Below are 17,648 nucleotides of genomic sequence, written 5' to 3'. Positions count from 1 at the left end.
TCTTGAAGAACCTAGGGGTAAGACAGGAATAAAGACGCAGATCTACTGGAGAACAGACTTGAGGTTATGGGGAGGGGGAAGGGTGAGCTGTGACAGGGCGAGAGAGAGTCATGGACATATACACACTAACAAACGTAGTAAGGTAGATAGCTAGTGGGAAGCAGCCGCATGGCACAGGGATATTGGCTCGGTGCTTTGTGACAGCCTGGAGGGGTGGGATAGGGAGGGTGGGAAGGAGGGAGACGCAAGAGGGAAGACATATGGGAACATATGTATATGTATAACTGATTCACTTTGTTATAAAGCAGAAACTAACACACCATTGTAAAGCAATTATACCCCAATAAAGATGTTAAAAAAAAATCTAGAAACAATAAGTGCTGGAGAGGGTGTGGAGAAAAGGGAATACTCTTGCACTGCTGGTGGGAATGTAAATTGAAACAGCCACTATGGAGAACAGTATGGAGGTTCCTTAAAAAACTACAAATAGAACTACCATACAACCCAGCAATCCCACTACTGGGCATATACCCTGAGAAAACCATAATTCAAAAAGAATCATGTACCAAAATGTTCATTGCAGTTCTATTTTTAATAGCCAGGAGATGGAAGCAACCTAAGTGTCCATCATTGGATGAATAGTGTCTTTTAAAGAACAGAAGGTTTTCATTTTAATGAAGCCCAGCTTATCACTTTTTCCTTTTATGGATTATTTTTTGTTGTTTTATCTAAGAAATCTTTGCCCAACCCTACATTTTCTTCTCAAAGTATTATAGTTTTAGGTTTTACATTCATAAAATGGCTATGATCTGTTTCGAGTTACTTCTTGGAGCCCATGCAAGGTATGGATCAGTGTTCCTTTTTATGCATCTGGAGGCGCAGTTGTCCTGGCATCATTTGTTGAAAAGACTTTTGCTATTGAATTGCTTTTGCACCTTCGTTGAAAATCAGTCGCTCATACATGCGTGGGTCCATTTCTGGACTCCCTGTTCTGTTCCTTGAGCATTTGTCTGTGTTGACACCAGTGCTACACTCTTGTGATTGCTCTAGCTTTAGAGTACGTCTCAGTGTCAGAGGGTGTGAGTAAACTTGGTTCTTGTTTATCAAAGTTGCTTTGGCTCTTCTAGATCCTTTGAGTTTCCATATAAATTCTGGAATCAGCTTGGCAGTTTCTTCAAAAGACTCTGCTGAGATTTTGATTGGGATTGGATCGAATCTATAAATCAGTTTGGGGAATAATTAACATCTTTGCAGTATTATCTTCTGACCCACGAACACGCTCTCGCTCTCCATTGTGTCTTTAGTTTCAGCAGCATTTTGCAGTTCCCAGCTTATGGGTCTTGCATGTCTTTTGTAGGATTTATCTCTGTGAGCATTTCATCTTTTGTGTGCTATTGACAAAATGGTCATTAAGCCAGCTCCGTTCCACCATGCTTCCTGCAGCTTCATGGGGAGGCACAGTGAGGCTGGCCCCCTGAGGTCCCGATGCTCAGCTCTGGGCCTGGGCGGGGGGTGGGGGTAGGATGCTTCGGTGCCCCCTCAACACCCCTTCTCCTTCCCTCCATCCAGAGAGAGTCCACATCTCCACACCCAACAAGTACGAGTTCCAGTATGTGCAGCGGCCGCTGCGCCTCACCCATTTTGATGTGGCCGTGCGAGCCCACAACGATGCCCGCGTGGCCTTGTCCCCAGGACCCCAGGACACGGCAGGCATGATCGAGATCGTTCTGGGAGGGCACCAGAACACCAGGTCCTGGATCTCCACCAGCAAGATGGGCGAGCCCGTGGCCAGCACACACACAGCCAAGATCCTCTCCTGGGATGAATTCAGAACATTCTGGATCAGCTGGCACAGCGGGCTCATCCAGGCATGGCTGGGCTTGCCTGGGGTGGGCACGGGAACCTCCTGGTCCTCTGGCATTGTTGCTTCCTGATACATGTCATAGGGGTGGGGAGGGGAGAGGGGAAACGCAAGGCAGCTCTCAAGTTGCTCACAGTCTGCCTGGAGTTACGTACAAAAAACAGGTGGTGAGAGCTGTGGCGGAGGAAGTGCCCAGGGATCTGGGAGCTGAAGGGTGGTGGGTGGTCAGGGAGAAAGAAAGTGGATAGAACAGGTAAAATGGGGACTGTGGGCTCTTTCTGGGCCAAGCAAAGGAGACATAGAAAGAAGCAGCTGACACAGCTTCCTAGAGGAGGGATATAGCCAAGTGGGGTTTTGAAGTACAAATAGAGGAGTTTGCCAGGCATATGCTAAGATCCAGAGGTACTTTGGAACCTGCAGATGCCACACTTGTGCCTCTGTTGGGTGTTTCATGAACAGTGTGGTCTCTAGTTTCTCTCATCTCTGACCCCTTGAGAACCCCGCCCCAACCTATGAGCGTGGCCAAGTCCTCTGACCATGTCTGAGCACGGCTTCACGCTTCCTGCCAGCATCCAGCAGCATTGGCCTCTTTTTCCAGGTTGGCCATGGTCCAGAGCCATCCAATGACTCTGTCATCATGGCCTGGACCCTCCCCAAGACACCAGAGGTCCAGTTCATCGGTTTCTCCACTGGCTGGGGTTCTGTGGGCGAGTTCCGCATCTGGAGGAAGGTGGAAGTAGATGAGAGCTACAGCGAAGCCTTCACTCTGGGGGTCCCGCACAGCGCCATCCCTGGGTCTGCGCGTGCAGCCGCCGCCATCATAGGTGCGTCTGCCCTGCAGCCTGATTTGGGGAGGACAGGAGCAAGAACCCAGGCCAAGGGACAAGTGTCTACTCTGGGCTCAGTCTCATACCAGGCTTTGCTGGGGACCTGTGCCCCGGGGCCTCCAACCACACACCCACTCACCTGACAAGCAGCTTCTAGTGCCTTCTCCATGATGGGTGCTGGGGCCAGACTCAGAGATGACCTCAAACCTGACCTTCAGGGCTTCCTAATCTGGCTGAGAAGGCAGGTCCTTGCCCTGTGTGGGGCAACCGGGAGGGTGGTGGTGAACTCCATGAGGGCAGTGGGTCTGGAGTGATATACAAGAAGGCTGAAAGGCCAGGTGAAGTTAACCAGGTATGGGGTGGAGGGCGGGGCTTCTGGGTGTCCAGCTGAGTGGGCAGGACCATTTCAAATGCTTAGAGCATTTACTGAGCAGGGGTAAGAGGCTGTGGCCAAGGATCTCTTGGGCTGTGGATTGTCTCCCATAGCCCAGGCATAGAAGTGGAAAGTGGGGACTGTGTGATCCATCTAGTGCTGGGAATTGGAAGGGTGAGACGCCAGGAGGAGGTGGACAGGCCTGAAGGAGGGGGTCTTGGGTCTCTCTGACATCAGAGGATGGAAGCCCTGGGGCCTGGGCAGGGTGGTGGTTGTGACCAGATCAGAGGATATTGGAGTTTATGACTTCTGAAGCATGAGATAAACTCAAATGTGGCCTTGGGGATGAGTGGCACAGATGGAGGTGAGGGATGTAGGGGAGAAGGCAGGTGGACAACAGTGGAGAGGAGCTGAAGGCAGGGACTTGTGTGCCAGTCAGTGTCATCAGCACAGTGGGATGGAAGGTTGGAGAAGAAGCTGGAAAACCCAGAGAAGGGTGATGAGAAAGTAACCAGGTACGCCCTGCCACAAGAGGAGGCTGCAAGAGCAGTGGCAGCCTCAGTGGGGCAGGAGGAAAGGCCGAGGAAGGAAGGGAGGTGCAATCAGGGGACAGTGGGGATTCCGGAGGGCCCATCAGCAATGTTTGGGGCATAGAGGCCAGGGAGAGGAAGACAGGGTACTGAAGGGATGAGAACACAGTAGGTCAGAAATAAGAGAAAAAAAGAACTTTTAAAAACACACCAACAATACCACACATGTAGGAAGAGTTTTATAAAAAATCTAAATACGGTTAGAGAGAAAATCACATTTCATATTGGAAGTTAGAAAAAATATTTAGAATGGAATCGCATGGCTGGATTGACATCTTAACGTCTGTGGGATGCAGCCAAAATTGTACTAAGAGGGAAATGTATAGCCTTAATTGCACCTGTTTAAAAAGCCAGAAAGGAAAGAGTATTTAACATAATGAAAAGGTAGAGAAAGAACACCTGAGTTAAAACTAAAGAACACAGAGGGAGGTATGGAGGAAAGGGCCAGTGGGTGTTCACCAAAGCCAGGAGACCAAGCAGGCTGACTGGGCAAGGGTGCAGCCCAGTTTCAAAGGGCAGCACTGGCAATCAGAGGATGGGTTGCTGGTGTTAGGCCACAAGTGAGCTCTCTCTAAGGAAAGCTGTCCGTAGGACAGCCAGGGCACTGGGTGAGGCCAGTCCCCAGCCCATCCTTTTTCTTCCCACCAGGAGATGTCATGGGGCCAACTCTGAACCATCTCAGCAACCACCTGCGCCTGCCCTTTGGCTGCGGAGAGCAAAACATGATCCACTTTGCACCCAATGTCTTTGTCCTGAAGTATCTCCAGAAAACCCGACAGCTCAGCCCTGAGGTGGAAAGGGAGACCACTGATTACCTGGTGCAAGGTACTGGGGGACACTGCCTGGGTGGAGGGCGTGGGACTGCAGGTAGCCTCGACCATGCTGGGGGGCAGCTCACATGCCAAGTGCGGCGGATGTAGAAGAAGGCAAAGAAGTGGGTGAAAGAGGCCGCTCTGGGTGGCCTGATGGGGTCCCTGTTAATAGGAACCTGGTGTCTGCACCTGTTAGGAAAAGGCTCTGAATGCTGGTAATCAGCCATAGGAAGAGGAATAGCATCTTTTAAAAATGTAGATATTTTGAACAACCAGGGCAGTGTAATAGCATTATAAAAAACATCTGGAAAGGGAAAAAAATCCCCATAACCTCCCTGTCTTGCTGGCTCTGGGTTTACTCCTCTGCCCTCCAGGAGCAAAGATTAGCTTTGCCACTCTTGGTGTCTCATAACATGGCATCCTATGGCGTGCCCTCCACCCCCAACCCCGCACTGTGTGCATAAGATTCGTCCACTGGGCTGTGGGGACCTGTGGTCTGTTCACCTCCATTGCTGTGTGGGGAGACCATAGTCAGTGTGTCTGTTGATGGGCTTTGGAGCAGCTTCCAACTCAGGGCTTTTAGAATGGTGCCGCCATTAATCACCCTCTTAGTGTACTTAGTGACAACACGTCCAAATTTCTGTGGGGTGAAATCGCTGGGTCTCAGGATGTGTTCAGTTCATAATCACTTTGGAGACTACACTATTTCTTCATCACGTGCATTTATGGAGCACAACATACTGAACTATGCTTTTGGACATACTGGGGTTATTTCCAGTTTTTTTTTCTAAATAATGCAGCACTGAACATCTTCAGAAATAAACCACCAGCACTGAACTTCTTCAGAAATAAACAAAGCAGCATTGAACTTCAGATATAAATAACACAGCACTGAACATCTTCCATTGCCATGACTCAGGTCCTTAGGATAGGGAACAGCCATATGGCGGAGGGGGCGGAGGCAGGGGGGCGGACAAGGCCTCTGAGGGCCCTGTCTTACCCACTTTGCCCATCTAGGCCCCACAGGTAGGAGGAAGGGGGTGGGAGGCTGGAGGTGGGGTCTCACTTCTGTCATGGATTCCCACTCTGTGTCCTCGGGTAGGGCCTGCTTTTCTCAGTAACTTGGTTTCCTACCTGTGTAACAAGGGAGTTGTCAGTTGATCCCAAGGTCCTGGGGCCTCCTGGGCTCTGCTTCTAGCCTTGGGCTGGAGTTGAAGTGAAAGGAGCACGTGGAAGGGGCTGGACCCAGCTCTGAAGCTGGCATCCATCTTGTGCCAGGCAAGTACCGCTCCATCCACGCTGCCCTGAGTTGCCTTCCCGGCAGCCTCCACACTTTGGTCCCCATTTCCCAGATGAGCAAACTGAAGGTCCTGGGAGTGAAGAGGTGCCCAAGACCTCATAGGGGCAAGTGGTGGGGGCGTCTCAGACTGCAGACTCCCCTGGACTGGGGCACGAGGGGCAGCCAGGGCACTAGACCCAGCCAGAGGGAGATGAGAACCCACGGGCACAACCTTGGAAATTTCTGCCACCGAAAAGGACCCGCGGGTGCCTGGCTCAGACGATGCTGGCCCCTATCAGATGGGGAAACTGAGGCACGTGAAAATCTCGATTCCTAAGGCGAGTCTGGGGTCCCTGCCTCCTGGCCTGTTACGGTTCCCGCAGTTATTCTACTCCAAGGGCAGTCCTGATGATCTAGAACCATCTGTCCTTGTGGATGAGAAAATGAAAAAACTTACTATGAAGAACGTACAACTCTCAGATGAAAAGGGAACTCAGGGGTTGCCATGGGCTGAAGGTTTGGCTTCAAGAAGGCTGACCGCAGACTTCCCAGAACCCCAAGTCTGCTTGGTCCATTGTGGGGACGGGGGGCTCAGGTTCATGTGCTGTGAGGGTCTTGGAGGTGGATGGGCCCTGGCTTCCCAGGGCCAGGCATACCTCAGTGGACTCATCTGGGCTCAGGCCCTTGAATGCCACCCAGAGTGCAATGACCTGTATGGGTGAGTGGCAGCCTGGACCCGCCCCCCCCGGGACAGCCAGACCTGAGGCTTATCAGCCAATTGGCCTTTCAGACTCAACAAGCCCCAGATTAACCCCCGACCCCCTGGTTTTCCGGCAAACCTTTGGTGTTAGTTTCCTGGGGCTGCCGTAACAAAGTACCACAAACTGGGTGGCTTAGAACAATAGGACTTTATTCCTTCGTGGTTCTGGAAGCCAGAGGTCCAAAATGAAGGTGGCAACGGGGTTGATTCCATCTGGAGGCTCCGAGGGAGCATCTGTCCCAGGCCTCTGTCCTGGCGGAATTCTGGTGACTCCAGGTGTTCTTTGGCTTGTGGACACATCACCACGCTCTCCGCCTCCGTCTCCACAAGCCCTTTTATATCTGTGTGTTTCCCTTTCTTTCCTCTGAGAAGGACACCAGTCATTGGATTTAGGGTCCAGCCTAATCCAGGAACATAATTCCATCTGCAAAGAACCTCACTCCCGATAAGGTCACATTTTGAGGTTCCAGGTGGACATTAATTTGGCGGGGCAGGGGACACTGTCCACCCAGTTCAGAGTTCCTCCTGCCTCTTTCCCCACGTCCATGGGCACAGCTCCGTCCTTCCTGCCTTTCAGGCCGCAAACCTTGATGCCCTCGGCATCCTTCTTCTTTTCCTTCACATCTTATTCAGCTAAGGCAGCTCTGCCTATACCGCAGAACCCCTCCCTGCCTGTCCCCACCACCCGCTCCAAGCCCATGGTCATGCTCTCCTAGACAGTCCCCACCTGCCCAGTTTCTCTGCTTCCTCCCTGGACCCTACGATCCACCCACTACATTTGTCCCCTCACACCCCTCCCCTGCTCCCCTCACCCCCTCCACTCATGCCCCCTGCTGCCCTCACAATAAGACCAACCGCCCAGCCCAGCCTTGGAGGCCCCAGTAGCCCACCTGACCTCCCTCCCTCTTGTCCCTCCTTGCTCCCTTGCTCTGAGCAAACCAAGCTCGAGGGCGCCTGGAGATGGTGCATTTCACTGACCAACCCCTGCCCCAGGTATGACTGAGGAGCCGGTGTGTGACCAGGAGTCACAAAGGGGCGATATCAGGAAACAAAAGAAGAATAAAGTAGAGGTTTCAATCCCCCCAGCTGTGGGTGCGGGGCAGTTTCAAGGACCCCAGCTGTGGGCATGGGGCAGTTTCAAGGACCCCAGATGTGGGCATGGGGCAGTTTCAAGGACCCCAGCTGTGGGCGTGGGGCAGTTTCAAGGACCCCAGCTGTGGGCGTGGGGCAGTTTCAAGGACCCCAGTTGTGGGCATGGGGTAGTCTCAGGAACCCTCGATGTGGGTGTGGCATTGTTTCAGGGTCCTGGGGTAAGACGTTGGCTGGCCAGCCATTCACCAGGGTGCTGTCCCCTCTTCTTGCCCCACAGGCTACCAGAGACAGTTGACCTACAAGCACCAAGATGGCTCCTATAGTGCTTTCGGGGAGCGGGACAAGTCGGGGAGTATGTGGTGAGTCCTCACTCCCCAGGCACGGCTGCTGAGGTTCTTCCACTTGAAGTCACATTCTCATGTCCAGCACAGCGTAGCCAGGAGCCTGCATGGGAAATGGAGATGGCCATGGTCTTAGCCCCTGGGGTTTACAGGTCTGGATTGTTGGGGTGGCGGGCGGGTTCTGCCTGGCCTGTGCATGGTGGAGCTGGCGGCGGTGACAGTTACTGTTACTCCTTCTGCTGTTGTTGCCACAGGGCCCAGGAACTGAACCCCTGCCCTCTGGCCCCTTGAGGATGGGTCCTGGCGCTCTGGTCCTCCTCAGAGCCCATGGGACCCAGGAATGGGGTGACCCTGAGCAGGAGGGGATGGGCTGGGAGAGGCCAGACCACTGCCTCAAAGCTGGCTTGTGGGGTTCTGGAGGCACGTCCTGGGGTCCGGTTTCCCTTGTGAGCGGCTCCCTCTGGCTTTCAGGGTCAACCAGAGCAGGGGGGGCCTGGGTGTACCTGGGTCTTATTCCCTGAGATCTTTGGGCCACAGCAGTTCTTGGCATCATCAGGGATTTGCCTCGTCCACTTTGGGGCTTACTGAGGAAGTGGGGCACCCGAACTTTCTGTCCCTAGTGAGGCCTCCTTCTCAGAGCAACACCCTGATGGCGCCTGCAGCAGCTATGGGCATGGACAGTATCCAGTCCTTAAATCGGCCCAGCGTCAGTGCCAGGGGCTGGGGGAACAGCGACACGGCTGGCTGAGCCCACGCTGCGGTGCAGTGTCACTCGCTTGGCTCCCGAGGGGCCCAGCCTTGATGACCTGCTCAGCCCCCCAGTCCCCAGAAGCCAATCGTCTGACCCAGTTCTGGTCCCAGGGCCCTGCCTTGCTGACAGCCCATGAGGCAAGGCCGCAGTCATGCACTAGCAAGCAGAGGCCCCCACCCTCTGCGGGATTGGCCAAAGCCACTGAGTCACTCTCTGAAAGCTGGCCAAGTCCTGGCAGCTCCCAGAGGCCTCCACCGGTCAGAAATAGTGAGCTGTGACCTTTGTATGCCCTCCCACAGTTCACACCCACACCCACCCACACACACACACACACACACACACACACACTGAGCAGGAAAAGACCAGTTCTGCTGTGGTCATGGAAATGTGACACCCAGCAGCTTGCCTCTCCCGCTTAGCCTTGTGAAACCTCCCTGTAGGATAAAACTGCAGATGCACAGGACAATGGCAACAGCATCCACCCTGGGGCTGGGCAAACCCAGGCTCTGTCTCGTGTGGACTGTGGCAGCCTTAGACCAGATGCTCAACTTCTCTGAACCTGTTTCCTCACCACACATCCCTCTCTGGACTGCGATTGGGTAGGCAGTAGGATAAGGGTGCAGGCGTGCTCATCACAGTGCCAGGTACCCATTGGGATGGATACCCTGTTAGCACCTCTCCCTAAATATTTGGCCAGGGAGTCCAGGATCCAGTCCAACCTCCTCAACTTCCTTAAAACTCAGGATCTGTTATAGATAGGTTCCGGTACATCCAGTGTTCATTCATTCATTCATTTGTTTGTTTATTCAAGTGTCTACTATGTGCCAGGCTCTTTTCTTACTCCTGAGAGAACAAGAAAGACGTGGTCCATGCCTCCAGGAGCTCGTTGCCCGAGAGAGAGAGACCCTGTACAAGATGTAATGGTTATCTACTGCTGTGTAACAAGTCACCCCAAAACATAGCCATTTAAAACAAACATTTAGTCACAGTTCTGTGGGTCAGGAATTCAGGAGCAGCTTAGCTAGCATTGCTGGCTCAGGATCTCTCCCAAGGTTGCAGTCAGGGTGTTGGCTGGGGCTGTCATCATCTGAAGACTTGACTGGGGCTGGAGCATTTGTTTCCAAGTTAGTTCTCTCACATGGCTATTGGCAGGAGGCCTCAGTTCCTCACTGAAGACTATCCCATAGGGCTGCTTGAGTGTCCTTACAACATGGCAGCTGACTTCCCTTTGAATAAAAACTCCAAGAGAGAAAACAAGGAGGATGCCACATGCCTTTTATCATCTGGTTTCCCAAGTCATACTGTCACCTCCACCACATTCTACTTTAAAAAAAAATATTTATTTATTTATTTTTGGTTGTGTTGGGTCTTCATTGCTGTGTGTGGGCTTTCTCTAGTTGCAGCAAGCGGGGGGCTACTCTCTTCGTTGTGGTGTGGGGGCTTCTCACTGTGGTGGCTTTTCTTGTTGCAGAGCACAGGCTCTAGGTGCGCAGGCTTCAGTAGTTGTGGCATGTAGGCTCAGTAGTTATGGCTCGCAGGCTCTAGAGAGCAGGCCCGGTAGTTGTGGCGCATGGGCTTAGTTGCTCAGCAGCATGTGGGATCTTCCTGGACCAGGGCTTGAACCTGTGTCCCCTGCATTGGCAGGCGGATTCTTAACCACTGCGCCACCAAGAAGTCCCCACCACATTAAGTTCTTTAGAAGCAAGTCACTATGTACAGCCTATACTCAAGAAGGGGGGAAATTGGGTTCTACTGCTTGAAAGGAAAAGAAGCAAGGCATTTGTGGATGTATTTTAAAGCTACTACATCACCTATATAATTTCTCATATCTATGAAGCATGCTAAGGGGGTAGGGTATGATGAGGCACACAGTTACATGGGGTGGTCAGGAAAGGTGCCCCTGAAGAGGTCCCCTGAAGATGAGAGAGGAGCTGTGTGAAAATACAAGGGGAGAAGATTTCAGGCAGAGGGAACAGCCTGTGCAAAGGCCCTGAGGCAGAACTGAGCTTGACGAGTTTGAGCCACAGAAGGAGACCAGTGTGGCTGAAGCAGCACAGATGAGGAGGAGAGTGGCCCAACGTGAGGGAGGAGAGGGTGGCAGGGCCAGACTGAGCAGCGGGAGGAGTTTGGATTTTATTCCACATGGAGCAGGAGGGCTTAGAACAAAGCATGGCTGTAATCTGAGTCACGCTGGGCTGTGTGTGTTTAATTAATAGAGTTTATTTTTGTAGAACAGTTTTAGTTTCATAGAAAAATTAAGTAGGTAGAAGTGAGTTCCCATACACGCCCTCTCCCCTACACACAGTTTCCCCTGCTGTTAATGTCTTGCATTAGTGATATACATTTGTTATAAATGATGGACCAGTATTGCTACATTATTAACTGAGGTCCATAGTTTAGGGTTCATGTTGCATAGTCTATGGGTTTGGACAATTAAGGTATCATAGAAAATAGCTTCACGGCCCTAAAAATCCCCTGTGCTCTGCGCATTTGTCTCTCCCTCCCCCCAGCCCCTGGCAACCACTGAGACTTTTACTGTCTCTATAGTTTTGCCTTTTCCAGAATGTCATAGAGTTGGAATCATTCAGTATGCAGCCTTTTCAGATTTCTCCTTTCACTCTGTAATATGCATTTAAATTTCCTTCAGATCATACCGTGGCTTGTTAGCTCTTTTTGTTGCTGAATAATATTCAGTTGTATGGACGTACCACAGTTTGTTTATCCCTGTTTGTGTTTTAAGATGGAAAATTAAAGAGAACAGTGGGGGCTTCCCTGGTGGTGCAGTGGTTGGGGGTCCGCCTGCCGATGCAGGGGACACGGGTTCGTGCCCCGGTCCGGGAAGATCCCACATGCCACGGAGCGGCTGGGCCCGTGAGCCATGGCTGCTGAGCCTGTGCGTCCGGAGCCTGTGCTCCGCAACGGGAGAGGCCACAACAGTGAGAGGCCCGCATACCGCAAGAAAAAAAAAAAAAAAAAAAAGAGAACAGTGTAGCAGAATGTGGAAATTCCACAGTTCCCAGCACAGGGGCAACTAAGTTCCATCTTGGCCCCCCAGTGTTTGGAATTTCCAAACTCTGCTGCATACAGAGTAGGTGATGGGGCAGGGCTGGGCTGGTGGAAGCAGTGGGAGCCATGGGGTGGCCTGGCTGACATAGGAGCCATGGGGGTAGAAGGAAGAGGATGGATTTGAGGTATCTTGGAAGGAGAGTGGCCAGGACGAGGTTAATAAGGTTAATAATTGTAAGGTTAATATTTCAGGTTTTGGTGATTCACAGAAACAGAGCTTGGAGCCACTTGATTTTCTTTTTTTAACTGTATTAAATAACAGAAAATTTACTGTCTTAACTATTTTTAAGTATACAGTTCAGTGGTATTAAGTACATTCATACTGTTGAGCAGCCAACACCACCGTCCATCCCCATAACTCTTTTCATCTTGTAAATCTGAAACTCTATACTTATTAAATGCTAACTCCCCATTCTCCCTCCCCCCCAGCCCCTGGCAACCACCATTCTACTTTCTGTCTCTATGATTCTGACTACTCTTAAGTGCCTCATATAAGTGGAATCATACAGTGTCTTGTGTGATTGGCCTATTCCACTCAGCATAATGTCCTCAATGTTCGTCCATGTTACAGCACTTTGCGGAGTTTCTTTCCTTTTCGAGGCTGAATGATATTCCATTGTGTGGATATACTGGCGTCGGCAGGTGAGAGGACCTTGGTCCTCGTCTTCTTTAGAGAGACAATTCCACAAAGAGACTTTGTAAAGCAGAAATACACACCCAGAGAAGAGTGCGGGCATCCTCCCTAACGAGGAGTACACCAGAGAGATGATTTAAATCACTTATATGGGGGCAGTTTTTCTGGGTTTTTGTTTTCCTCTCACCAATCATCTTTCTTGGTTTTCCACATCTGACCTGACCCAGGGCCCTGCCTGATATGCACATGCATCTTTTAGCCAAAATGTATTCCGGTGAGGGGGGTCTCTGGGAGATTGACAGAACAGAGATCCTGGGTTAGTGCTCCCTCCATTTTTGATCCCCAAAGGAGCTTTTTGGTGCATGGGCAGTTGGGGAAGTCTCCTTGACCTCAAGAATGAAAGACGTGGTCCTCTTCTCTTTTTACTCCAGCAGAGCTCAGCTCTCCTCTGCTCCTGCCGTTAACTTTTCCGTTGAAATATCAGGGGGAAGCAAGCTTCAGTTTCCTCAGCTTGACAAACACCAGCCCAGGGGCCCATCTACGTCCTACCTCAATACCACATTTTGCTTGTCCATTCATCTGTCAGTGGACACTGGGTTGCTTCCATAGTTCGGCCATTGTGAATAATGCTGCTACAGATATGGGTGCACAGATATCTCTTTAAGACTCTGCTTTCATTTCTTTGGGGTATATACCCAGAAGTGGAATTGCTGGATCATATGATAATTCTGTGTTCAATTTTTTTAGGAACTGCCATGTTGTTTTCCACAGGGGCTGTACCATTGTCCGTTCCCACCAGCAGTGCACAAGGGTTCCAATTTCTCTGCATCTTCATCGACACGTGCTGTTTTCTGTGTCGTTTGGTTTTTGTTTTATAGTAGCCATCCTGATGCATGTCAGGTGGGGGAGCCACTTGATTTTGGAAAGGATGGATTACTCTTTCGTCCTGAGTTGGGGTGTTTCCCCTGCTGATAGTTCTGCTGTTTGTCCCTCTTGGCTCCCTGGTTTCCATCTGGTGGTTCTCCTGAATTCATTTTTTTCATTCATTCATTCTCCAGCTTCATCGTCTCCCATTCAGGGTGCAACAGTTTGGCTGGGGGATGGGGTGGACAAGGGGCAGGCTGCAGAGATACAGATAGAAAACAATGACACAGAGGGAGGGCCTGGGGGTCCAGAGGCAGCATGTCCATCACAGAGTGGAGGTGTCTGGGAGGCTTCCTCTGGGGAGGGACCCCTGGGTTGAACACTGAGAGACAAGTAAGACTTCATCCTGTAAAGAAGGGAGGTAGGAGCATGGTGCATCCAGGGCCTGGGTAACTGAGTAACTGAAGCTAGTGGGTTGGTGGGATGTTTTCAGCTGCAAACAAAAGAAAACTGGCTGAAAAAGCAATTCTGAACATCTCCTCACACCATAGAGCTGGGGAGGCTCCAGGATTGGCCAGTCTGGCAGCCCCACAATCCATTGGGGTTCCCGGTTCTTTCCCTTGGTCCCTGTGGGCATCCTTGGCGCAGCAGCTGCTCTCCTCGTGGTGGCAAAATGGCTGCAGCTGCTCCCAGCATCACCTCATGTGCCCATTCCAAAGCCATTTGCAGGTCTGGGGACTGGAAGGCCCATGGCTGTGGCTGGCTAGGGCTATAGAGGAGCCCAAGTGTCCAGTGTACCTGGTTGCCGGTTTTTCCTGGGATCTCTCAGCAAGACCTGGGATCTCTTGGGGAGTGGTTATGGAGGAGCAACAAGGAAGGTCTTCTGCACATGGCGGGGGTGGGGGTTGGGGGTGGGACTGGACCAGCTCACAAAAAGGCCTTGAGTGCCAGGCAAGGAGCAGACCCGGGTGCTTCGGGCGGGGGAGGGAGCAAACGGGGAGGCTGGGCTCCATCATCAGGTCCTGCTGGGTGCCCACACACTTCCATCAAGTGCTCACAACAGCCCTGCGAGGGCAGGCTGGACCCTCCTGTCTTGCAGAGTAGGAAGCAGAGTCTTGGATGATGTGGGGAGCGTGCCACAGTGCCTGGCGGGGCACACGGGAGGTGACTCTGTTTTGCAACTCCCCAGCCCATGGCTCTCCCAGCCCCCACCTCATCCTGTTTCAGGCTCACAGCCTTTGTCCTGAAGTCCTTCGCCCAGGCGCGCAGCTTTATCTTCATTGACCCTCAGGAGCTGGCAGCCGCCAAGGGCTGGATTGTCCAGCAGCAGCGGGCAGACGGCTCCTTCCCGGCGGTGGGCAGGATTCTGAACAAGGACATCCAGGTTGGCAGCCTCCCAGCTTCCTCCTGGGGTCTTGGCTTTGCCCTGGCTGCTCCCCGGTGTTGTCTGGGCCCAGTGGGGGCAGGGGGCTGTCCCCTCTGGCTTGGGATGAAACTACAAATCCTCTTACAGGGTGGGATCCACGGCACAGTCCCTCTGACAGCCTACGTGGTGGCAGCGCTCCTGGAGATGGGCCTGGCCTCGGAGGTAAGCGCAGGGGGCCCGGGAGGTGCCGGCTGGAGGAGCGAGCGGACAGTTTTGCCTTGCAGGCCAGGTTGGCCATCTTCTGGCCATCTTCAGCTTCTATTTATTCTTTGATGCCCCCCTTCTGCTCATTAGTGAGACTTTTTGATGCTTTTCAATGGTCACAGAACATCCAACTTCTTGTGGCCTGAGCAGAGGTGTGAGAGATTCCACCGGGGACATGCGTGTGTGGGAGAGTGGGGTAGGCGTGGCTGTATCCTGAGTACGAGCCCTCCCAGGACTGTCCACAGCCCCCAGGCCCAATCGGAGAATCATTTGGGGCCCAATCAGGTTCCTGGCCAGTGACCCAGGGGCTGGCTTCAGGGAGCCCTACACAAAATGTGGGACTCATGAATGCTTTTGCGGGGAAGAGTCTAGAACCTTCAGGGACGGTACTAGACCCAGCAGGGCTTAGACGTCCCGAGGAACTCAAGGGCCATCGTCACTTCCGGGAGGCTGCCCCAGATGGGCGTGGCATGTCCCCTGCAGTGAGAGCTTAGACGGAGCTCAGCCGCTGGGGCCGGGGCTCCACCGTTCCTAACACCTGTGCCAATTCCAAACCCTCTGGTGATGAATTGTGAATTGTGGCGCTTCTCAGAATTTCCCGATTTGACTGTGTCTAGGCTTTGGTGCGACCTAAGACCCTCCACGTCCCACACGCTTTGCCCAGAGAGCCCCTTGCTTGCCCTGTGTTAAGGGGCTGAATTGTGTCGCCCCCAAAATTCATATCCTGAAATCCCAACCCCCATCTTAGTCAGCTCAGGCTGCCGTCACAAAACACCGCAGAGGGAGGGACTTCAGCAACAGACATTTATTTCTTATGGTTCTAGAGACTGGAAAGTCCAAGGTCAAGGTTCTGGTCGATTTAGTTCTTTTTTTTTTTTTTTTCTGATTCAGTTCTTTTTTTTAAATTAAATTAATTAATTTAGTTAATATTTTATTTTTGGCTGTGTTGGGTCTTCGTTTCTGTGCGAGGGCTTTCTCCAGTTGGCGGCGAGCGGGGGCCGCTCTTCATCGCGGTGCGCGGACCTCTCACTGTCGCGGCCTCTCCCGTTGCGGAGCACAGGCTCCAGACGCGCAGGCTCGGTAGTTGTGGCTCACGGGCCCAGCCGCTCCGCGACATGTGGGATCTTCCCGGACCGGGGCATGATCCCGTGTCCCCTGCTTTGGCAGGCGGACTCCCAACCACTGCGCCACCAGGGAAGCCCCTCTGATTCAGTTCTTAATGAGGGGTCTCTTCCTGGCTTGTAGACAGCCATCTTCTTTCCATGTCCTCACGTGGCCTTTTCTTGGTGTGTGACCATGGAGAGAGGTGGGATGGGGTTGGGGGAGAGATTGAGAGAGAGATCACTCTGGTGTCTCTTTGTCTTCTTTTTTTTTTTTTTATTTGAAGTGGACCTCTCACTGTTGTGGCCTCTCCCATTGCGGAGCACAGGCTCCGGACGCGCAGGCTCAGCAGCCATGGCTCATGGGCCCAGCCGCTCCGCAGCATGTGGGATCTTCCCGGACCGGGGCACGAACCCGTGTCCGCTGCATCGGCAGGCAGACTCTCAACCACTGCGCCACCAGGGAAGCCCTCTTTGTCTTCTTATAACCAGCCTCATTGATTATAGAGGTTCCACCCTCTTGGCCTCATCTAAACCTAACCACCTCCCAAAGGCACCCCTTCCTAACACCATCATATTGGAGGTTAGGGCTTTAACATATACATTTGTGGGAGGGGGACGGGGAGGCACAGACATTCAGTACATAACAGCCCCAAGACTTCAGAATGTGATAGTATTTAGAGACAGGGCCTTTAAAGAGGTAGTCACGTTAAAATGTAGCCTTTAGAGTGGGTACTAATCCACTATGACTGGCATCCTTGGAAAAGGGGGACATTAGGACACAGAGACCAGCACAGAGGGAAGATGATGTGAAGATAAAGGGAGAAGATGGCTAGCTACAAGCCAAGAGAGAGGCCTGGAACAGATCCTTTCCTCACGGCCCTCAGAAGGAACCAGCCCTGCTAACACCTCGATATTGGACTTCTGGCCTCCAGATCCACGAGACAAGAAATTTCTACTTTTTTAAGCCACCCAATTTGTGGTACTTTGTTACGCAGCCCCAGCAGACTCATACACCCTGCCTCTAGGAAGACCAACCAACTTGGTTGGCCCGGGACCAAGGGATTCCGGGGATGCAGGCCTCGTGGGTGCCTCCTCCCTGCCTGCACCTGAGACTGAGGAACCCAGGCTCCTTGGCGTTCCCAAGGTGGGTCTCTCCTCCATCCCCTGGTTCTGCTTTTTGTTTTGGTAAAATTGACATTTAGGTCCTTCTGACCTTATCAGATTTTTCTAGAGCTGAACCAAGTGTTTCTTCCTGAACTCAAGAATATGAAGGCCCCTGTGCCTTAGGCTGAAAAAAGGCCCCTGGACTTGTGTCCTGTGGCATTTGTAACAAAGTACCACAAACAGTGGCTTTAAACAATGGGAGTTTATTCTCTCGCAGTTCTGGAGGCCAAGGTCTGAAGTCAGTGTGTGGGCGGGGCCATGGCTCCTCTGGAGGTCTAGGGGAGGAGGCTTCCTAGCCTCTTTCACCTTCTGGGAACTCCCAGCATTCCTTGGCTTGTGACTGCATCACTCCAATCTCTGCCTGTCTTTCCATGGCCTTCTCTCTGTGTCTCTTCGTCCTCTCTTCTTATAAGGACATCAGTGCTACCTCTGCAAAAGTGTCCAGCCACCCCCACCCCAGGCTCTGGGCTTATGTGGCTCAGGCTTGGGGTCCAGTTAATT

General features: G+C 52.2%; 1 protein-coding gene across 2 annotated transcripts in view; it reads left to right on the top strand.

The window, feature by feature from the left end:
* Positions 1-17,648, top strand: part of CPAMD8 (C3 and PZP like alpha-2-macroglobulin domain containing 8) — a 99,648-nt gene that overhangs the window by 68,535 nt on the left and 13,465 nt on the right. For both annotated transcript variants that reach the window (XM_079918452.1, XM_079918451.1), the window contains 6 exons: positions 1,570-1,868; positions 2,460-2,685; positions 4,300-4,476; positions 7,872-7,953; positions 14,478-14,634; positions 14,764-14,838. In XM_079918452.1, the coding sequence (XP_079774578.1) occupies positions 1,570-1,868; positions 2,460-2,685; positions 4,300-4,476; positions 7,872-7,953; positions 14,478-14,634; positions 14,764-14,838 (1,016 nt within the window). The remainder of the gene's footprint in view (positions 1-1,569; positions 1,869-2,459; positions 2,686-4,299; positions 4,477-7,871; positions 7,954-14,477; positions 14,635-14,763; positions 14,839-17,648) is intronic.

Source organism: Stenella coeruleoalba (assembly GCF_951394435.1).
Source record: "Stenella coeruleoalba genome assembly, chromosome: 3".
Taxonomy (NCBI): Eukaryota; Metazoa; Chordata; class Mammalia; order Artiodactyla; family Delphinidae; genus Stenella; species Stenella coeruleoalba.
This window is presented reverse-complemented; position numbering and strand designations above follow the sequence as displayed.